The sequence below is a fragment of the Oryctolagus cuniculus genome, chromosome 13 (assembly GCF_964237555.1).
Source record: "Oryctolagus cuniculus chromosome 13, mOryCun1.1, whole genome shotgun sequence".
NCBI classification, from domain to species: Eukaryota; Metazoa; Chordata; class Mammalia; order Lagomorpha; family Leporidae; genus Oryctolagus; species Oryctolagus cuniculus.
This window is the reverse complement of record NC_091444.1, coordinates 78,802,820-78,825,555: the sequence shown is the minus strand read 5'-3', so window position 1 is coordinate 78,825,555 and position 22,736 is coordinate 78,802,820. Positions and strand designations below refer to the sequence as shown.

Here is a 22,736-nt window from a genome sequence, read left to right as displayed (position 1 = left end):
TGCCCTGTTGGGACCTTAGAGCTCAGTTTGCCCTTCGAGAATGCAGGCATGTGTTTGTGGGCTGGACTTAAAACCAGTGAGAACTGTGGAATTTTCCCACTTCAGGGCTGCTGGTCTGTATTGCTGGCAGGAGGTGAAACACCTCTTTGCCCTTTTTCCATTTAATATGGCATTCGCAGACAAAAGGAGATGAGGTAAGGCCTGTATCTGCTTGTGCCAGTGGCCAGGACGGTGTTTGTCTTCTCTCTGTGCTGGATTGAGGAGTCTCTGTGCTGTTCTGTCAGTGCAATACTGGCTTCCTTAGCTCTTGTTGTGTGGGTTTGTGGGTGAATAGCTATTCAAATCATGTCTCTAGGAGACAATCACTTGAGCTTCTTACTCAGCAACCATTTTGCTGTGAACTCCTCAGCTTTAACTTGTGGTCTTTCATTGACAGCCTAAGTTGGAAAAATTGCTTAGTAATCATTTAGTTCTCTGTATGTGAGGTGTGTGTGTGTGTGTGCGTGTGTGTAGTATAAGAAAGCTAATTGCTTCAAAGGATATGTGATTAGAAGGGATTTCATCAAGACAAAAATACAACAAATGAAACAGTTGGTGTCTGGATGTTTGTAGTCTGAAGTCAATAGTCATTTGATCAATGTTTTGCAATACTTTACAACATGTAAGGTATTAAGAAGGAAAACTTTACTAAATGTAATGGTTTATTTGTCAGTGATAAAATGTTTAGTTTCATATAAATCATTGACCTGGTTCCAAGTCTCTATTTAAATGTGGAGTACTAATTTAACTTTACTCCTCCCATATTTCATAGGCAGTTAAGTAGGCAGTGGGGCGTTGATTTCCTGTTATTCCTCTGAAGGCAGAAGTAATAAGCAGAGTGTGCTTGGCCAGAAGAGTGAAAGGCCATGGATCCCAAGCATCAGCGTATGGCATTAAATGATGGTCACTTCATTCCTGTACTTGGACTTGGCACCTATGCACCTGAAGAGGTAATTCTAGCTGTTTTCTGTGGTTGAGGGGACAAAAGAGAGTTGACTAGGAAGGATGAAGCATGAGATGAATGTGAAGTCAGCCCGCTGCTGTGTGACTGCAGGACTCACTTGATTCTCCATTTCCCCAAGCTAGAGCTATTTCATGCAGAAAATTGAACTTTGTCACAGTTTATTCTGTGTGACAGTCAGGTCCTGTAGTGCTCTGCTGATGAACAAGGATGTTCATGTTGCTTCTTGTTTCCATTTACTTCTTGCTTTGGTTAAGGGGAATAACTCAGTACTCAGCAAGACTGGTCATTAGTTCATTCTCCTGGTATTTCTTTGCGGTTGGTGTGGTTTCTCTCTTTTTTTTTTTTTTTTTTTGTCTTAAATTCAAAAAATGTGTCCTCCTTCTAAAATGGAATGATGCAGGGAACTTTTTGTCACTATAGAGAAAGAAAATGCATAGGACATGAAAAGAGTTCATGCTCTTCTGCTGTGGGTTAAACTTTAGCACTACAGCATAAGCACTCACCTTAATAAAGTAGATTATACTACTCTTACCTCTGACAAACCTGCCTGGAGGAATTAAAGTATTATGTTAGGGGAAAATGTGCATCTAATGAGATGAGGACAAGGCTAAATTATTCATGTTGTTAACAAATGTTGGACTTAAAGGAAAATAGTGTATGGGCCTATGAAATAAAAGTGAGCATGGAAGGGTGTGAGTGAGGAAGGGTACATCCTTACATTCCTACAATTATCTATGAACTTATTCAATCTGTTCTCTTTGTATTAATATTACATTAACATGAAAAAATTATAAGAAAAATGTGAACACTATTGAGGGAATTTGGCACACTATCATTTTGTGATTACACAGTTGTATGGCATTTGAATGTTTACTACAAACTTGAACTTCTACTTTATTGTTTTGCAAGATTGAAGTAAATACCTGAAGTCTATTTGGAAGACATGTGCCAAGACAAACTTACTTTTCATTTTCTAGAATTTGCTTATTTATTTTGAAAGACACAGAGAGAGAAAAAGAGACTGACTTTCCATTCTCTGGTTCACTCTCTAATTTGCCCCAATGGTCATCCAGGTTTCCCACATCAGTGGCAGGGGCTTGAACCCTTAGGCCATCTTCTGCTTTTCCTAAATCAATAGCAGGGATTAAAATGGCAAGTGGTGCCCATATGGGATGCTGGCACCACAAGTAACAGCTTTATCCATATGCCGCAGTGTCATCCTCATACTTCTTTTTTTTTAAAGGATTTTATTTATTTATTTGACAGGCAGAGTTACAGACAGTGAGAAAGAGAGACAGAGAGAAAGGTCTTCCTTCCATTGATTCACTCTCCAAATGGCTGCAAAGGCCGGGGCTGCGCCGATCAGAAGCCAGGAGCCAGGAGCTTCTTCCGGGTCTCTTCCAGGTTCAGGGGCCCAAAGAGTTGGGCCATCCTCCACTGCTATCCCAGGCCAAAGCAGAGAGCTGGACTGGAAGAGGAGCAACTGGGACTAGAACCGGCACCCATATGGATGCCGGAGCCATAGGTGGAGGATTAACCTAGTGCCACCGGCGCCAGTCCATTTCATACTTATTTTCCAAAGTGAGGTGATGTGAAGGAGGGGAAAGGATTGAGGACACCAGACAAAGTCTTGGCCATGGTAAATTAGTGAACTCACACTTATGAGAAGTTAGAGGGCTGGTATCAGGAGAGGGTGGTAAGATCTACTAACAGCTTCATTACTATTTCATTGAATAAAGGCAGCCTCTCAAATTCTTCTAATAAATGGAAAAGAGTTTGTTTTGTTTATATGTTTATCCTTTACCAAATATTTTCAAATCATTATACAATTTGTAAAAACCATTAATTTTAAATTTAACAATTTTATATCTTATCAAAAATAAAAAGGCTGTTTTAAGAGGTGAAATGATGTTAATAATCACTAATTTCTCATGGGAAAATACATACACATTTAGTATATGTCTATTGATTACTAGTATTTTTAGTTAGTTTGTTTGATGGGTGAAGCAGACAGAATGTGTCTGTAGAACATAATTAACATTATATCCTGTTGTCCATTGAAATGTCAGTTTTTAAACTTGTTCCAAATTGGCAATAAGCAACCTACATTGTTGCAACCAGTTCCCAACTTATTTGGATGGTGGCTGTAGCTACACTGCCTGTGCAGACAGTAGTAGACTGTATGCATTTCTGCTTTTATTTGAAAGACTGGAATATGTGTGTGGTTTAGCAGAGAGGATCTATGTGAACAAATTTCAATGAAAAATCTTAAGCATGGAAACCCTAAATAAGCTGCTTTCTTTACAGATACATTTTCAAAGGTCATCAAATTCAGTTCTGACACAATTGAATGTATTATGTTTATTTCATTGGCAGAGGACTCATAGAAGCTTACACTGTAGTTCTTCCATTTTTCCTTCCATTCATTTTTCCCTTGTTAATTTTCCTTAGTGAACTCTCTATACAAATGACATTCTTGATATAAACTTTTTGCTGTGTCATTTGAATCATTCCATCCACTCAATAAAACAGGCATAGTTCCTGAGGACCTTTGACACCAGAGATTGATGTGGTCGCTTGGTTCCTAACTCTTGTTATTAATTAGAAAGGTCCAGGCAAATAAGAATGGCTTTGTTCTTCTTCTTCTTCTTCCTTTTTTTTTTTTTTAAGATGTATTTAGTTATTTGAAAGACAGAGTTATAGGGAGGCAGAGAAATTGAGAGAAAGGTCTTTCATCTGCTGGTTCACTCCTCAACTGGCCTCAATGACTGGAGCTATACAGATTCAAATCAAGGAGCCAGAGGCATTTTTGGGTCTTCCTCGCGGGTACAGGGACCCAAGTACTTGTGCCGTCTTCTACTGCTTTCCCAGGCCATAGCAGAGAGCTGGATAGGAAGTGGAGCAGCATGGACTCAAACCAGCACCTCTACGGGATGCCGGCACTTCAAGTGGCAGCTTTACCTGCTATGCCACAGCACCGGCCCGGCTTCATCCCTCAAAATGAAGAATTATCCCAAGACATGATGAAAATGATTTTTGTGAGTCATTGGTCATGCCTGAGCTACTTCAAATCACTTGAATCTTCAAATAATACGTTTGTCTGCTTATTTAGGTTCCTAAGAGTAAGGCTGGGGAAGCCACCAAAATAGCTATAGATGTTGGTTACCGCCACATTGATGCTGCTTATTTGTACCAAAATGAAGAGGAAGTAGGCCTGGGCATCCGAAGCAAAATTGCAGATGGCACTGTGAAGAGAGAAGACATATTCTATACTTCAAAGGTATAGTATATTGAATGTGAAGTTGGGTAACTAGTGAAATGTGATGTATGGGTATAGTAATCACATAATTTGATCAGTAATCATTAATTACTTTTACTGTCACACTTATTGATGCATTTTCTTTTATATTTTTTATTTTAAGATTTAACAATTTTTGATATTTGCTATATTCACTTCAAATGTAGATATATAAATATTAATATATGCTACTTTTTAGAAAACAGGGATATCACATAGTGTAGGATCCATGAAATGATCAGAGTGAGGAAATAAGGATATATTGTTATGTAGATGGTATAATGCAGTAAATACAAGATTTTAAAAGAATCTTTATAATCTCTGTACCAAAAAATATGAGATCCACACAACATTTATGCTTTCTATTTAATAACTTCTAGATATAACAGAAAGTGTGATATTTGTGTTTCAGAATCTGACTTATTTCACTTAGCACAATGATCTACAGTTCTATCAATTTTGTCAGAATTTCATTTTTTTGCTGAATAATATTTCATTGTTTACAAATATCACATTTTCTTTCACTAGTCTTTAGCTAATGGGCGTGCAAGTTGACTCAGTTTTGCTAATGTGAATTGGGTGCTATAAACATGGGAGTGCAGATATCTCTTTCATATACTGATTTTGTTTCCCTTTGATATATTCCCAGAAGTGAAATAGCTGAGTCATATGGCTAAACCATTTGTAGTTTGTTGAGGAATCTCCAAGGTGTTTCCCATATTGATTGTATTAACATCATTCCCACAGTGTATGTTAGGGTATCCTTTTCTGCACAAACTGTCATGCTTTGTTATCAATACTAGTATTGATAGAGAGAGATCCTGCATCTGCTTATCCTGTCCCTGGTGGCCACAATGACCGGGAGTGGGCCAGGCCAGTCAAGAGTCATGAGCATCATCCGGAAATTCCATGTGGGTGGCAGGGGTCCAAATTTTCAGGCCATCCTCACTGCTATTCCTAGGCCATTAGCAGGAAGCTAGATTGGAAGTAAAGCAGTCAGGACATGAACCAGCGTCCATATGGGATACTAGCATTGCAAGCAGCAGCTTTACGTGCTATGTCATAATGCAGGCCCCAGTGCTAATCACTTCATGTAATAGAAAAATATCTCAATGAAAGATGAAAGAAAACAAGAAATTTGAAAAGTGCATTCATTCAGCACAACGTCCCCTGTTTAATTCCCTGCAGCTTTGGTGCACTTTCCTTCGACCAGAGATGGTCAGACCAGCCTTGGAAAAGTCACTGCAAAAACTTCAACTGGACTATGTTGATCTCTATATTATTCATTTCCCAGCAGCTCTGAAGGTAGGCAGTGACCATCATTAAATTTATTTCACTTTAGCTGTGAGCATAATCATCATTTACATGGGTGACTAAATCATACTAATAAATTTATTAATCAATCTAAGTTATATAAACTGCTTACTAGTTTAATCAATAGATTTTATTTGATTGGGGACTTTAAACCATGAGTAGATGTATATAAATATATAGATTAAAGATTCATTTTATTTATTTGAAAGACAAAGTTACAGAGAGAGGTAGAGACACAGAGAGAAGTCTCTCATCCGCTGGTTCACTTCCCAGATGGCCTCAATGGCCGGAGCTGCGCCTATCCGAGGCCAGGAGCCAGGAGCTTCTTCTGGTTCTCCCACATGGTTGCAGGGGCCCAAGGCTTGGGCATCTTCTACTGCTATCCAAGGCCACAGCAGAGAGCTGGATCAGAAGAAGAGCAGCACAGCCGGAACTAGAACCGGCACCCATATGAGATGCTGGTGCTGCAGGCCAGGGTTTTAATCCACTGTGCCACAGCACTGGCCCCTAGATGTATATATTTAAAGTCACCTTGGCAAATATCTATTTTTATATCAGTAATCTTTCACTGTACTACTCTAGGTTTATTTAATTTTTGTTGAAGCTTTTTCATTGTTGGCATATATAGCTGTTGGGCATTTCAAATCTCATAGCGTTTAACACTTGATAACTGCTCCTAATCTTCTAGTACTGAAATATTTTTGGACAGAACCTTGATCCATCTTCTGCAGTCCAAGTGACTGCTGTGTGATCCACATGTTTTCAGCAAGATGCGGACAAAATCCATTATTGGTGGAGATCAAGGCCATGAAACTCTTGATTTTCACAGTGAAAGAGTCATTTTACTGTGAGGAGGGTGGAGGAGGGGGCAGAAGAATACAAAGTAGCATAAATTCATGTGATTCCTTAATGCACATAACTGATTGGGAAGAGAGGAAGTCAGGAGTGTAACACAACTTTTTACCACTTCTTATGTAATATCCATGGCAAATATAAGTATATGGAATTTTGCTCCACATATTTCATGAAGTTTAGTGTTGAAACGCTATAGGGTGGATATCTGAATAAGGTGAAACATATGAAAAATGATTGCTTGTATTCTAGCCTGGGGAGGACATTATTCCAACAGATGAAAACGGAAAATTAATATTTGACAAAGTGGATCTCCGTGCCACTTGGGAGGTGAGTACTTGGAAGAGTGAATAGAAAGGAAGAATCAAGAGGGAACATTACATAAAAATTCAACTTAAAAGTATGGGATATGCATTACTGGATGTAAAACTCCATGCTCTTTGTAGTGGTTAATGTACTTCAATGGTTAGGGAGGAAGACAACAGTGGAATGTCACAGAAAGAAACAGAGAGAATTAGGGCAATGAGGGCAGAAACATCTTCCCATTTATGTTCAATAATTTTTCTGATTTTCAAAAAACACAAGAATTCATTTTCTCATTGTAACTGTCTTTACCTATTTACTTTAATGGATTTTCTCTTGTGGTCAGTCAGAGCCCATTGGCTTCAATATAATCTCTTGAAAATGTGTCTTTTAACTGTGTTAAAAGCCTGTATATAAAATAAAATAATATAATGTCCACTATATTACACCATATATTATATATAATTTAATAATTTATATTATATTAATATTATATATAATTTCAATAATAATATAACAATATTAATAAACCTTATTCTAGCCATCATGGAAATATTTCTTCACAATCTTTCCTCCCAGGCCATGGAAAAGTGCAAGGATGCAGGACTGACCAAGTCCATCGGGGTGTCCAACTTCAACCGCAGGCAGTTGGAGATGATTCTCAAGAAGCCAGGGCTGAAGTACAAACCCGTCTGCAACCAGGTAAGGAATCAGCCTCCTCCCCTTCTGTTCTGCATTCCTTCCTTCTCTTGCTACTCCCAAGTGTTCATTTTTTCTCTACTCTCCTTCAACGTACTGTGTGGGATAGAAGATTCACATGCAGAGACTCTGTATGGAAAGCAGAGAGTACTCTCCAGTGTCTGTATATTTGTTAATGTCTTAGTGAAAACGTGAGCAGACTTTAGTGCTGAAATCTGTGTAAGAATCTGGGGAGGTAAAGATGATCTAGAAAGGCAGCAGTCAAGAACCAAACCTCAGTGGGAAGGTGGATTTTTCCCAGATCGATGAAGGATCCATTGAAAGATTGCCTGGTGTCTTGATTGCTGAAGGTGATGTGTAAAGTACTGTATATAGGAAAGTAAGCCTTGAAGACATCTGGGGGGAAGTAAATAAATACAGAGTGAAAGTAGAAGATACATGATAAAGGTTTCTGCAGTGTTGAGAGAATCTTTCCCTTTGTTATCTCTGCATTCTTGCACAGAGACTTACACATAACAAAATTTAATTGGAGAAAATGAGAATAATCTGGAAAAGTGGGAAGCAGTTACCTACTTATGGTGACAGTGTGGTGGCCAACATCAACACTCACAGAATTTTAAAAAACTTAAGTTGGTCATGTCTCTGAGCCCATTTTAGTCTGCCTCTCCTACCTGCTATTGGCCATTAAATCAACTATTTAAGCACATCTATTCTGTGCCTGGTTTCATTATGTAACTTAGTATCTAACAGGTTCACCCACCCAGTCATGGTCTTGACTGGAGATATGGTTTAGAAAAATCTAGAACTTGTTCATTTAATGACCAGGGGCTCTGATCTTCAAATAAAAAGATTACAAAATTACTTTGGCTTTCAATATTGATTTTACTCCAATTTTTTATTATTAGAGCAACTTTCAAACAACCGGACAACTTGAAGGAAAAATGCAGATCTTCCAAAGTTTCACAACTATAACCAAAAATGTTTACTGATTTTCATGTGTCAAAAGTTAGTAGGCATACATGAGTATGTCTTCATATATCTGTGCAATATTTGGCCAGACCTCATGGTGCTTGTGGGAAACATGACTATCCATCACTACAGACCTCAGAAACAACTCTTGTTAAGATACTGTCCCACTTAGTTATAGTTTCATTATTGGATCTAAAGTAGTTAACAATTATTCTGTCATGTAATTTAACATCTGAACATATCATGATTTTTTAATTTTTGCCTCCAAATGTCTTCCATTTTAAGTACAGCAAAATAGTAGTTCATACAGAGAATTATGCTGTGTTTCTCATTTTTTTTTATTTTCCTAGAATAGTCAGCAATCTTTTTTTTTTCTTGTATGCTCTGACAGATTTTGTCAGGTGTCTGGATTTGTCAGGTTATTATTGTTTAATAATAGGTCATTTGTTTCTCTACGTCAACTCTATAAATTATAAATAAGATTTCAATGTTTTCTGATGTTAAGGTTGAAGATTTTTTTAAATGTGCTTAATTTTTTTTTGACAGGCAGAGTTAGACAGTGAGAGAGAGAGAGAGACAGAGAGAAAGGTCTTCCTTCCATTGGTTCACTCCCCAAATGGCCGCTATGTCAGGCGCGCTGCGGCCGGCTCACCGCGCTGATCCGAAGCCAGGAGCCAGGTGCCTCGACCTGGTCTCCCATGCAGGTGCAGGGCCCAAGCACTTGGGCCATTGTCCATTGCCTTCTTGGGCCACAGCAGAGAGCTGGATATGAAGAAGATCAACTGGGACAGAATCCGGCGCCCTGACTGGGACTAGAACCCGGGGTGCTGGCTCTGCAGACAGAGGATTAGCCTAGTGAGCCGCAGCACCGGCCACTTGATTTTTTTTAAAGATTTTTTTTTTTGAAAATGTGCTTAGAATGGTGTATTCATCATATTGTATCCCAAGAAGCAGCACAGATTTGCAGGTGTTCTCATGTTTAGTGATGTATATTTTGATCACTTCATTAAATTTTCAGAGACAGATGTCATTTGTGTGAACATATATTTCACCTACAGCAATTACTAGTAATCTGTTAAGTGTCACTGTTCAAAAAATGTGGTATTAGTAAATTTTTATATGGATGGCATTTTGTCTTTAGAGTTTGTAAATAATTACTTGCATTTTGACTAGATTTTTGCTTTTCATACTTGATGTTTGCACTTTAAGTGCCTGTAAACTATAATTTGTCCTTAAAGACAGCATTAACTTTCTTAGTTTCCCTTTGATTAGAAAGAAGTTACTGTAATAACCACCATTAGCAGGGACAGATATTTTTATTCTCTCTCTTTTTCTGTCTTTCTTTTTTCATATATTCAGAAATACAAAATCATTAGATTTTTATTTACTCTATGTGCTATAATTGGTTTTGTTAATTATCCCTTGGGATGTTGAAATCCACCCACAGTGGAATCAGTGAGATTCCTAGCATACTAACTTTTTAAAGCACTGGAGTGTCACTAATGAGTCTTTTTTTTTTTTAAAGATTAATTTTTTATTTGAAAGGCAGAGTTACAGAGACAGGGAGAGACAGAGAGAGAAGCCTCCCATCCACTGGTTCACTTCCCAAATGGCAGAAACAGCTGGAGCTGGGCCGTTCTGGAGCCTGGAACCAAGGCCTATTCTGGGTCTCCCACATGGGTGCAGGGGCCCAAGCACTTAGGTCATATTCCTTTGCCTTTCCAGGGCAATAGCAGAGAGCTGGATGAGAAGACAAGCAGCTGGGACACGAACCGCTGTCCATATGGGATGCCCTCACTGCATATGGAGGCTTAGCCTACTACATCACAGTGCTGCCCCCTAATGAATCTTTGAATTTATTTTTTTTACTTTCAGGCAGGCACATTCAATGTCCAAGGCTCAAAGCATATTTTCCTTGTTCCAGATGTGGTGTTTTTCACCTATCTTTAACAAAGAAAAAATTATTGGGCAAACAAGATCTCTGGAATGTCATATTTTTTAACTTCCCAAGACACACAAAAAAATTAAATTTATTGCTTTTAAAAGTCTTTACTTGAGGGCCAGTGCTGTGGCTCAATAGGCTAATCCTCTGCCTTGTGGCGCCGGCACACCAGGTTCTAGTCCCGGTCGGGGCGCCTGATTCTGTCCTGGTTGCCCCTCTTCCAGGCCAGCTCTCTGCTATGGCCCAGGAGTGCAGTGGAGGATGGCCCAGGTGCCTGGGCCCTGCACCCGCATGGGAGACCAGGAGAAGCACCTGGCTCCTGGCTTCGGATCAGCGCAATGCACCGGCTATAGCATGCTGGCCGCGGCGCCCATTGGAGGGTGAACCAATGGCAAAAGGAAGACCTTTCTCTCTCTCTTTCTCTCTCTGTCCACTCTGCCTGTCAAAAAAAAAAAAAGTCTTTACTTGTGTGCTGAGGTTACAGTACAGTACATTAAGCAGGTGATTGCGATGTGGGTACCAGATATTAGAGCACCAGTTCCATTCCAACTCTGCAATAACACACCAGGGAACGCAGAGGATGATGGCTCAAATACTTGGGCCCCTGCCACCCACCCGGGGAGAGGGCGGACCTAGATGGAGCTTTACGCTCAGGCTGAGGTCTGTCCCAGCACTCACCATTTGAGTCATTAGGGGAGTGAACCAGCAGATGGAAGATACCTGCTCCCTCTGTTGTGTGTGTGTATTCACTTCTCCCTCCTGCATTCTCTTAAAATCAATCAATAATTGATACAAAGTAAGAGATCCTTAATTGATAAGGCTGTTTTCTGTTTAACTCTCATGTTTCACTTTTAAATTCAGCAACTTTTAAAGTGTCCATTTATATTAATATTTGCATGTCATATATGCTGAAAATGTGTTGTCTTGTCTCTCTGCAGGTGGAATGCCATCCTTATCTCAACCAGAGCAAACTGTTGGAATACTGCAAGTCCAAAGACATTGTTCTGGTTGCTTATAGTGCTCTGGGGTCACATCGAGAACCAAGATGGTAAAAGCAAAACTAAAGCACACCAAACACTTTTTTGAGGAAATATTTTTGGTTGGAAACTACTCAGTTTTATAGTCAAGTGGCTCAGGAGGAGGGGAGAACGTGCAGATGATATTAATGCTGCTGGACTAAGGAGCACATCTGAGAATCACTGATCTAGAGTGTGTCCCTTAGTCAGTTTTGGAAGCCTCCCAAGAACTGCATACTCAGTCTTAGGAGTTCATTTTTCTGCCTTTCCTTCCAGGGTGGACAAGAGCACCCCAGCTGTCTTGGAAGATCCAGTCATCTGTGCCCTGGCAAAAAAGCACAAGCGAAGTCCAGCCCTGATTGCCCTTCGCTACCAGCTGCAGCGTGGGGTTGTGGTCCTGGCCAAGAGTTTCACTGAGAAGCGAATCAAAGAAAATTTTCAGGTGATGAGCATGTGGGGCTGGAGGCATCTAGGACCCACATATGTGCTCCTTTGCAAGATGTCAAGGCATTCAGGGGTCACATATTTTTTTTTCTGTCTTTGCTCATGCATTTAAGATTTGTCTCCATCACTGAGGCATAATAGCTAGACAGAATTACGACTCAACAGGAAACAGAGAATCGTGTTTCAGCGTTAAATTGCCAATATAATCTGTAGCCTTCTGCAAGTGACAACCTTTGTTCTTTTGCTGCAATAAGGGAGTTAGATTAGGTGATTTTTGATAATAAACTATTATCACTGCATTTTTTGCTGCTGAGAAAATTCATGTATTTCAACACTCAAATTTTTTAGCCATTGATTTTCATAACTTTTTAAAGCACGTATTCAAATCTTTACCATTTAAGTAGATTGACTGTGTCTGTATTCTGAGAGATCTTTACTAATCATTAGATTTTGTAGCTGTGAAACAAAGCACCTTCCAGACAGATTATATGAAAAGAAGTTGATAAAAATAGGTTTACTTATGCCGGCGCCGTGGCTCACTAGGCTAATCCTCCACCTTGCAGCGCCGGCACACCGGGTTCTAGTCCCGGTTTGGGCGCCGGATTCTGTTTCGGTTGCCCCTCTTCCAGGTCAGCTCTCTGCTGTGGCCAGGGAGTGCAGTGGAGGATGGCCCAAGTATTTGGGCCCTGCACCAAATGGGAGACCAGGAGAACCACCTGGCTCCTGCCATCGGATCAGCGCGGTGGCCCGGCCGCAGCGCGCCGGCCGTGGCGGCCATTGGAGGGTGAACCAACAGCAAAAGGAAGACCTTTCTCTCTGCCTCTTTCTCTCACTGTCCACTCTGCCTGTCAAAAAATAAAAAAAAAAAGAAGATTTAAAAAAAATAGGTTTACTTATGTATTTGAAAATCCGAGTTACAGAGACAGAAGCATGGACAGAAAGAGAGAAAGAAACAGGGAGAGAGAGATAGATATAGAGAGCAAGAGAGAGAGAGAGAGAAAGAGAGAGAGAGATCTTCCATCTGCTGATTCACTCCCCAAATGGCAGCCGGAACCAGGCCTGCACCAGGCTGAAGTCAGGAGCCAGGAGTGTCTTCTGGGTCTCCCACATGAGTGCAGGGATCCAGGGACTTGGGCCATCCTCCACTGCTTTCCCAGGCCATCAGCAGAGATGCTGGAATGGAACTGGAACAGCTGGGAATCAAACTGACACCCATATGTGATGCCGGCAAGTCAGACAAAAGTTTATACCACTAAGCCACAGCATTGGCCCTGAAAAGAACTTCATATCTCATCATTATGTGGTTTGAAAATTAGTCTAAGCTCAGACTCAACTCATCTAAGTTGGGTTCTGTGTTGGCTCTCCCAGGTACTTGCAATCAACTCCCTCACACAGTTGTAAACTCTCTTCCAGGATTTGCTGAATATAGTCTGGGGTGGCTCAGTCCTGCTATAGGCACTTTTTCATTCTCCAGCCAACCATGTAAAGGGAATAAGTTTATACCTGCAAAGCCTTCTCAGAACTGGCAAGCTATCGCTTCTGGCGAGTTCTGCTGACCACTGAACAGGCCAGGCCACACTGAAATGGTAGAGTACTGGATATTGGATCCAAAGGGCGTGGTGCCTAGCACAGTGAAGATTTGCAGGATATTTCTCTAACTCATCTACCATGTTTATGTATTCTGGACACTATTTTTAGGTTGTGATACATTTGTTGAAGTATGTTCTCACAGTTTATACCAGTGTTTTGGTTCTCTTCTTGGTGTATTTTCATGATCAAAAGTTCCTACTCTTCATATCCTTAAATCTTCTGCATTTGTTTGTGGCTGATATGTGTTATAACTTTTTCTATATTGAGCACATGTCAATATTCTACTACACTTCTTTGAAAGTTCCTTCTAAATTTGGACTTTAATTCAACTGGCATATTTTTCAATGCTATGTGAAACATCTTTAAATAGCCACAAAGATACATTTATAGGTTTAAAAATGAAATCACAGAGAAGATTTGGGGACACTGCTAAGGATGTCTGCAGCCCATATTGCAGTGCCTGGGTTTGAACCTCATTGTGCTGTAGATCTAGTTTCTTGCTAATGCACACCCAGAGAAGCAACAATCTATGTCTTTCTGTCTCTGAATTTCTCTCTGTCACTCTATAATATCCAACTTTGACACATCAAAGTCTGTCTGCCCCACATACACAAAGTACATTTCTGCCTTCATTCTTCCCTTCAATGGATTCATTTTCTTTTCTGTAGTGTCTTCATTGCGTTGGAAAATGAAGAGCTGCATTCCAGAATGCTAAAAATTTTTCTAAATCCTCATATTTAAACAGGTCTTGGCTATTCTTTACAGAAATGTCTGGAATATAGAAGTTTATGGTTTTAAAATAACTTTTCAACTTACACATAGATTAAGTCTTTAAGTAGTTTCTTGATATTGTAATGAAACTATCCATTACTTTTGAGAAGATTTCTTAATTCTTTTTTATTTTATTAAATTGTCAAATTTTCCTTTCTTTGTGATTTCTTTCTTTATTCCTATCTTCTTTTACTCCCTCCATCCCTCCTTCCTTCTTTCTTCCCTTCCTCCCTACCTCCCTTCCTTCCTCCCTCCTTCCTGCCTTTTTTTCTTCTTGTTAAAATGGAGAAGGGAGAGTAGAGGGGAAGGGGGAGAGAGAGATACAGAGAGAGTGCGGGGCTGAAGTGAGAGAGAAAGAGGTATTTTCCAGCCACTGTTTTATTCTCAAAGGCCCACAACAACCAGAAGAAGGCAAGGCCACAGTCTGAGTCCAGAACTCAAATCAGGGTCTGTTATGTGGGTGGCAAGGTCTCAAGTACTCAAGCCATCACCTGATACCACCCAGGGTGCACAGTGACAGGAAGCAGGAGTCTGAAGTGGAGCCAGGACAGGAGTCCATTCTGATTGGAGACATAGATGTCTCAAGTGGCTTCTAAACTCCATAACGAAATGTCTGCCCTGAGTAGTAAATTTGCAACAATGTTTAGGTTTCCTATGCACACATTTCTAATTATTTATGTGTTCTTTTAATAATCAATAACACATTTTATACCTTTTTTAGTAAGGCATTTGTATATATTGTTAGGCTGATACAGAGAAACCTGGTAATTTTGGTAGTGCACTTTTTTACTTCCTCTTTTGACAGTTTTTAAATGTACAGAAAATTTCAGAACATAAGGCAGTAAAAAGCTGCTCATTGATTCATCAACTATGAAATTATAGACTTTGAAAAATTATTTCTTCTTCTTATTTTTGAGTATTGCTATGGATCTATGAATAGTTCATATGTTCCAAACAGTAATTATTTATTTTTGCAATTTAAAATTCCTAATAATAGAGTGTGGGATCCATTTTAAGCAAGTTCCTGTGTCCTTTTACATAATGTCATTATGTTTGGACAATTGCTGTCCTAAATTATTTTGGAAAAAAAAGCCTTTCTGTCATGTTAACTCTTTATTATTGGGATATAAAAATCAACTGTATCAAGAAACTTTCTAAATTGTCTTATGCATTTTCAATTCTTCTGAATCATCTGTGCACAAGATCCTATGGTATTTAAATAATTTCAGCTTTGCTTGTTCTTTGATACCTCCTTTTATCTGTAGTGTCATGAAGCTTCGATATATCTTATCTAGTAATGCATTTCTATAATTTTCACTTACTGTTTTTTGATGGTCCGAGTCCCTTATTATATACGTCAAAATGGTTAGAAACTTTCCAGACTGACAAATAAGCAATATTAACATAATAAAAATTTTCTAATATTTTAATAGGTTTTTGAATTCCAGTTGTCTTCAGAGGACATGAATGCACTGGATGGCCTCAACCAAAATATCCGGTATTTTGCGGCTGATTTGTAAGTAACATTGCTAAATGCATTGTCTCCATTTGTTTTCTGAGGAAGAATGAAGGATGGATATTAGCCATTACTCTCCATATATCTATGGACATGAAATGTGGGTTCACTAATATTGCCTAATTAAATATTTGAAAAATGATATTTTCTTCCTCTTCTTCCAAACTTGCTCAATTCTTATCAGAATTGGATCGTTTCCAATAATGCTGTGGTCTAAGGTAGAAGTTCTGTTTCTAATCAGTATTTTTTATTTCATAATCATTTATATCATAATCCATTAGGATAAACTGCCTCCAAGATTTTATAGACATAATGGAGTAAATAATTATAGGAATAGAATCTGGAAACTATCCACTTCCACTGAATTTATTAATGTGCAAATTGAGTCCTCATTTTTATAATGATTGATGTATGTTTGCAATGTTTTCTGTTCAAAATAGTCTTAAAAGCTTGAGAGTTTGGAGAACTGTAGCTTGAAATATTCAACATGTGAATTGCCTTTTATTTATATTAATATATTTATTAGATATCACTCTCTTCCTGAAAATTGTTCACTTAAGTACATATAAATTACATAACCATAAAAATTAAATGTACATTTTAAAACAAATAAACCAGTAATAATTTTAAGGTCTTGAAAGTTTACTAAGAGGAATATTTTCTGGGAAACAAAACAGATGAGTATTATCACAATACAGTAAAACTTATTTTCTTGATGAATTTAGTACATCAGTGCTAATGGAATCATATGGAAAAAAATACACTAATACTCAAATGACTTTGGATTATGCCAAGTAAAATGCCAAATTGTCTTTAAGTATCAGTGATATTCATATTAAGTATAACTCCTGGAGTAGACCAAAATACATCATTTTTGGGCTGAGACAATACTTTACTTCCTAAAGTAGCTTCTTAGGATTTAGAATTCTCCTGGTAACAATCCTGGTCTGTAAGCATAAGTATCTAACTAATATAAGTTACTCACCTTGATTCTAGTGCTAGTGACACAAAATCACTTCTTTAGTCTTCTAGCAATCTGGTCATTGAGTTTGAATTGTGCACATTTCTTGTTTTAGCACTTCTGAACACCCAGAGTTCCCATTTTCTGATGAATATTAACACAGAGGCCTTTCCCATGTTTCAACCACGAGCTCCTGTAAGTGGATCATGATGCCAGAGACATCTCAGACGCTGGTGACTGGGCGCCTCTCTTCTTGTTAATCTTTGCTGCTTAGCAGCCTACACTCAGCTAGAGCTACATCCACGGGAGATAAATCATGTCAGTGAAATGTTGTCAATTAATGAAAAATAAAATGTTGACTTATTAAAGATTATTATTTCTTGCTGACTTTATTACTTGTTTGCCTTCTGTATTTCTGACTCCTGAGTCCCTCTAACTTATTTGAGTGGGAATGTGGATGTTTGTGGTGAGAGAGGAGAGCAACCAGTCCATAGATGTGTCTGGGAATGCGGTGGGGAAAGTTGTCTGTCAGTAGAGCACTTGGCAGACGTTTCTGTCATGTTTCCCAGTGCTTCCCTGTACAGAGCCCAGAAGGAGAGGCAATACTGAAGGACAATCAATAGTCGAGAGGCTCTCTTCCAGCAGCTTACAGATCAGATCTGCAGCTACTCGGGTATTTTGTTATCCTCAAGGAGGGGTTTAGTTGTAGGGATGGAAGATTGAGAGGATTCAGCCAGAAAGAGTGATGAGGTGTCACACATGAGGGAGACTGAGGAAAAGTTCAGCACATCATGCTTGAGAATATTGGCCACAGTCTTTTGATAATAAACTGAGGATAAAAGGTAACCTTCCACACATTTTATCAGAGACAGACTGAGGCTCAAGAATTCACTTTTAAGTGTTTCCTGGGAGAAATACTGAAATTCCTAGGCCTGAGGTATGATAGAAAATCAAAGAAACAATCTAACAATAAGATACCCCTGCCTATCAGCTCCGTATTTATCAAATATTTTTGGGATTTAAAATAAGTTTGACTTAATTACATTTGAATGTCTTAAATTACATTAACATGAAATTTTATAGATAAGAATATAAAACACAAAATATCTCACAGTCATGAAATATTAGTGTTAAGTAATATTAAAATGCTAAATTCTGTAAAGTTTCTGAAGCTTATCCAAAATTTCAAACATTTTTGGAAAGATTATATGTAGTACAGCATAGTGCTTTAAAATGTGTTCATTTTGGGGCCGACACTGTGGCGTTAGTGGGTTAAGCCATCACCCGCGGGGCTGTCCTCACATATGGGTGCCACTTTAAGTCCAGCTGCTCTATTTCTGATCCAGCTCCTGGCTAGTGTGCCTGAGAGGGCAATGGAGGATGACCCAGGTGCTTTGGGCCCTGATCCCACGTGGGAGACCCAGAGGAAGGTTCTGGCTCCTGGCCATTGCAACCATTTGGGAAAAGAACCAGTGGATGGAAGATCTCTTTCTGTCTCTTCCTCTCTCCCTCTCTCTCTTTGGCTCTGCCTTTCGAATATATAAAATAAATATTTCTTAAAAAGTGTTCATTCTTTGAAACATCTTTTATAAGGTGTAGAATTATTTTGAGAAGCTTTTAGTGACACAAATATAATCAGAATGTCATATAGAAAACACAAACTCAAAATAAAGAATGTTTTCAAAAGTTGAGACAATGTCATGGGCTGCTGGCCCAGGTACTCAGAGACTGACGATTGTTCATGACCTGGATACACTTTCAAAAGATTAAATCTCCCACTATTTTTATTCTTGTGGTTACTTTTGTCCTGTCAAATAGGGTGTCCAATGCCAATGTTCTTTAGCCAGGACCTATGCTAACAAAAGTGCAACTCATAGCCTTTGTAATACAAGAGGTTTGGAGGCTTTGGGTAAGATATTATATTAAGAATAGGCATGTTGGAGACTGGCTTTGTGGCATAGCAAGCTAAGCCACCATCTGTGATGCCGGCATCCTATTTGGGCACTTGTTTGAGTTCCAGCAGTTTTCCACTTCCTATTCAGCTCCCTGCTAATGTGCATGGGAAAAGAGCAGAAGATGGCCAAGTGCTTGGGCCTTCATCCACATAGGAAACCGGATTAGCCCCTGCCTCCTGGTCCATGGCTTCTGCCTGGCCCATATTTGGCTGTTGTTGCCCTCTAGAGAGTGAACCAGTGGATTTCTCTCTGTTTCTCTCTCTGTGTGTAAGTCTGCCTTTCAAATAAATAAATCAATCTTTAAAAAAAAAAATAAGTTCAGGGCCTGGCGCTGTGGCACACTGGATTAATCCTCTGCCTGTGGCACCGGCATCTCATATGGGCACCAATTCTAGTCCCGGTTACTCCTCTTCCAGTCCAGCTCTCTGCTGCAGCCTGGGAAAGCAGTAGAAAATGGCCCAAGTGCTTGGGCCCCTGAACCCGCATGGGAGAACGGGGAGGAAGCACTTTGCTCCTGGCTTCGGATCAGCACAACTCCGGCCATTACGACCACTTGGGGAGTGAACCAAAAGGAGGAAGACCTTTCTCTGTCTCTCTCTCTCTCTCTCTCTTTCTCACTGTCTGTAACTCTGCCTGTAAAATAAATAAATAAAATCTTTAAAAAAATAAGTGCACAGAAACATATTTGTATTTTGGGGATAGCCTTATTTCACTAAGTATAATGGTTTCCAGTTGCATACATTTTGTTGCAAAAGGCAGAATTTCATTGCTTTTTTATAGATGAGTAGTATTCCATAGTAACTAATAGAGTACAAAAAATGTAATGTATATATGAATGAAATTGACATTTTGAGGTTTGAATATTGTGTACAGCCCTGTCTCTACTGTTGAGGACAGTGTTGAATTGAACAATGCTGAATTCTTTACTTATTGGAGCCTTAAATATTATTATAAATTAAACTGAAAGTATGTAACTGTAAAAATTAAAAGAATGAAAACAGACATTCTTTCTTTGTGTGGGTGTATGTCTTGAGAAGAAATTGAAGTAAGAACTAAGAACCTCTGTTGTCTTATCTTACTATGTCTGAATTCCCTGCCCTCAAAATCTTTGTTAAGTAAAGAAAAGAAGAAAAAAATAAAGGGACACTGGGTGTGGTCATCATAGTAATGTCAGATACTGATAATGGGAAAATCTGGATATAAGACATATAGGAATTTCTTATACTACTTCACAATTTCCTTTTGTAAATTTAAAACTTTTTTTGAAATTTTAAAAATGTGTTTTTTGAAAAGTTTTTAAAGTGATTGTTTCAATAAAATGTGAATCATATTTTAACTATTTCATAAAAACGAGTATTTAAAATAAATGCTAGTACCTAAAGCAAAAGCAACAATACTGAATCAGACAAATGGGACAGATCAAACTTAAAGCCTTGTATACATACAACAAGAGAGTCAATGGAATGAAAAGGCAGCCAGAATAATGGAAAAAAAATTTACACATCATATACATTATAAGGGGTTAATATTCAGAATATATAAAAAGACTTCTATAACTCAACAAGAACAACCAAAACAATAGCCCATAAAAATGTAATTAAAAGCTGACTGAGGACTACATAGACATTTGCCAAAGCTGATATGCAAATGGCCAACAACTTACGCAGAAACACTCAACATGAAAACATCATTAATCACTTAAGAACTGGAAATCAAAATCTTGATAGAATATCATTTTAAACTCATTATACTACTATAATGGCTACTATCCAAAATTCATAAAATAATAAGTTTCTGTGAAGATTTGAGGGAATTGAAACCCTTGTGCACTGTTTGTGATAATGAAAAATGGTATATTGCCATGGAAAGCAATAGATGGCTCATCCAAATTAAAACTACACTTGCCATATGATCTAGCAAATTTAGTTCTAAATTTATTTACAAATCCCTGAAAACAGCATCTACAATGAATATTTACTCACCAATGTTTATAATGCATTATTCATAACAGCCAAGAGGTAAAAACAATCTAAATGTTCATCTACAGATGGATGGATAAACAAAAAGTATTATATATGTACAATAAATTGTTATTCATACTAATAAAGGAAGAAAATTCTTGCAAATTGGGAACATTATACTAAGTAACTCATTCCTTAAAAGATAAATAGAGTGTGATGCCACTCATTAAAGTTATCTGAATCATTCAAACTCGTACTGAAATTAGAACCCTGACTACCAAGGATGGTGAAAGGTGAAAATAGGAGATTAATAGATTTGTGTTCTGATTTGCATGATAAAACCATTTTAAATATATATTGTACAATAATGTGAATATATTTAATATTCCCAAGCTTCATACTAAAAGTGTCTAGTAAGGAAAATTTTATTGTGTGTACAGGATTCTATGCCTGGATTGTCTAAATATGATCAGAGTCGGTGAACTCAAGGGGCTTCCATAGCCAAGAGCCTAGGGTGATTACTGATGCCATAAACAAGAGTGTCAATTTGTTAAGTCAACAACAGGAGTCACTGTGCACTTACTCCTCATGTAGGATCCTTGGCCTTAGTGTGCTGTACATTGAGATTTAATGGTATAACTAGTACTCAAACAGTATTTTTCACTTTATGTTTTTGTGTGGGAGCAAACTGTTGAAATCTTTACTTAATGTATGCTAAACTGATCTTCTGTATATAAAGAGAATTGAAAATGAATCTTGATGTGAATGGAAGGGGAGAGGGAGTGGGTTGCGGGTGGGAGGGACATTATGGGGGGGAAGCCATTGTAATCCATAAGCTGTACTTTGGAAATTTATATTCATTAAATAAAAGTTAAAAAAATTTAAAAAAAATTTTCTGTATTTTTTTAGCTGCTGCAAATGGGATTATTTTCAAATAATTCATTATTAGTTTACAAATATGCTACTGACTTTTGTGCTTTGATTTTATTTTTGCAACTATACTGTATTTGTTTGTTATATACTGTTTATTAGAGTCTCTAGAGTTTTATACTTATAATATTATGTCATTTCTGGAGGTAATTTAACTTATTCCTTTCCAATTTGAATGCTTTTATTTCTTTCTTCTATTTGCTCTGAATATGGCTTCCAGTACTGTTTTGAATATAATTGGCAAGAATGGGCAAGCTTGTCTTTCTCTTGAACTTAGGGGAAACATTTTAATTTTTTCCATTAAATATGGTTGTGTTTTTTTTTTTCAATTATAGTGTTGCTGTGGTGTAGTAGATTTTTTTCTTTACCTAATCCATTGTAAGTTTTTATTCAGAGAAGATGTTGGTGTTGATTTTTTCAAACGTGTTCTCTACATTTAGGTAGAAGACCATATCACTTGTCTTCTTCCTGTTAGTGTGGCATATCACACATTTTTGTTTCTGTATACTGAACAATATTTGCATCCCAGGGATAAATCCCACTTGATCACAAAGACAGATCATCTGATTGCCAATGAATCTTGTTTGCCAGATTTTATTGAAGGTTTTCATAACTATCTTCATCAGGGATGTTTGGCTCTATTTTTATTTTCCTATAGCATCCTTATCTGGATTTGCTATTAAAATAATGTTCACCATATAAAAGAAGTTTGGAAGTATTATTTATCATCAATTCTGAAAAAGTTTGGTAAAGATTGATATCCGTTATCCTTCAAATGTGTTGAAGACTTCCTACTGTTCCCTCCCACCTGCCCATACTCTCACCTTCCCTCCTCCTACCTTTTTTATTCTTTCTTTTAATTCTCACGATGACATCCTTTTAGTTTATTTTATAATCATAAGATCAGCCCTCTACTAAATATTCAACAAATAGTAAGAAGATCACTATGCTCCTAAATCTGTTTATATAAAATGCACGAAACATATAAATGTATAAATAAAAAATGTGTGGTAGACTGAGGTTAATGAGCCATCAGGTTCTTGGCTTTCCTATTATAGTTGTATTTATTTTTTACTTTTATTTTTATTTTTACTTTTATTTACTTATTTTTAAAGATCTATTTAATTACTTGAAAATCAGAGTTACAGAGAGAGAGAAGTAGAGGCAGAGAGAGAAAGAGGTCTTCCATCTGCTGGCTCACTCCCTGGATGG

At 38.0% G+C, this 22,736-nt stretch overlaps 2 protein-coding genes across 2 annotated transcripts in view; both read left to right on the top strand.

Annotated features, from left to right (window-relative positions):
• The first annotated feature begins 905 nt into the window (after positions 1-905).
• On the top strand, positions 906-17,051 carry PGER2 (prostaglandin-E(2) 9-reductase-like). Its single transcript, NM_001287559.1, is given in 9 exon segments — positions 906-989; positions 4,116-4,283; positions 5,490-5,606; positions 6,720-6,797; positions 7,350-7,472; positions 11,319-11,428; positions 11,673-11,838; positions 15,635-15,717; positions 16,794-17,051. Coding segments are annotated over 9 exon segments (972 nt in total). The 3' UTR covers positions 16,837-17,051.
• Positions 17,052-17,129: 78 nt separating this feature from the next.
• LOC100352716 (prostaglandin-E(2) 9-reductase-like) overlaps positions 17,130-22,736 on the top strand; it is a 30,603-nt gene continuing 24,996 nt past the window's right edge. Inside the window, exon 1 of the mRNA XM_008248610.4 lies at positions 17,130-17,189. Coding sequence (XP_008246832.4) covers positions 17,130-17,189 — 60 coding nt within the window. The remainder of the gene's footprint in view (positions 17,190-22,736) is intronic.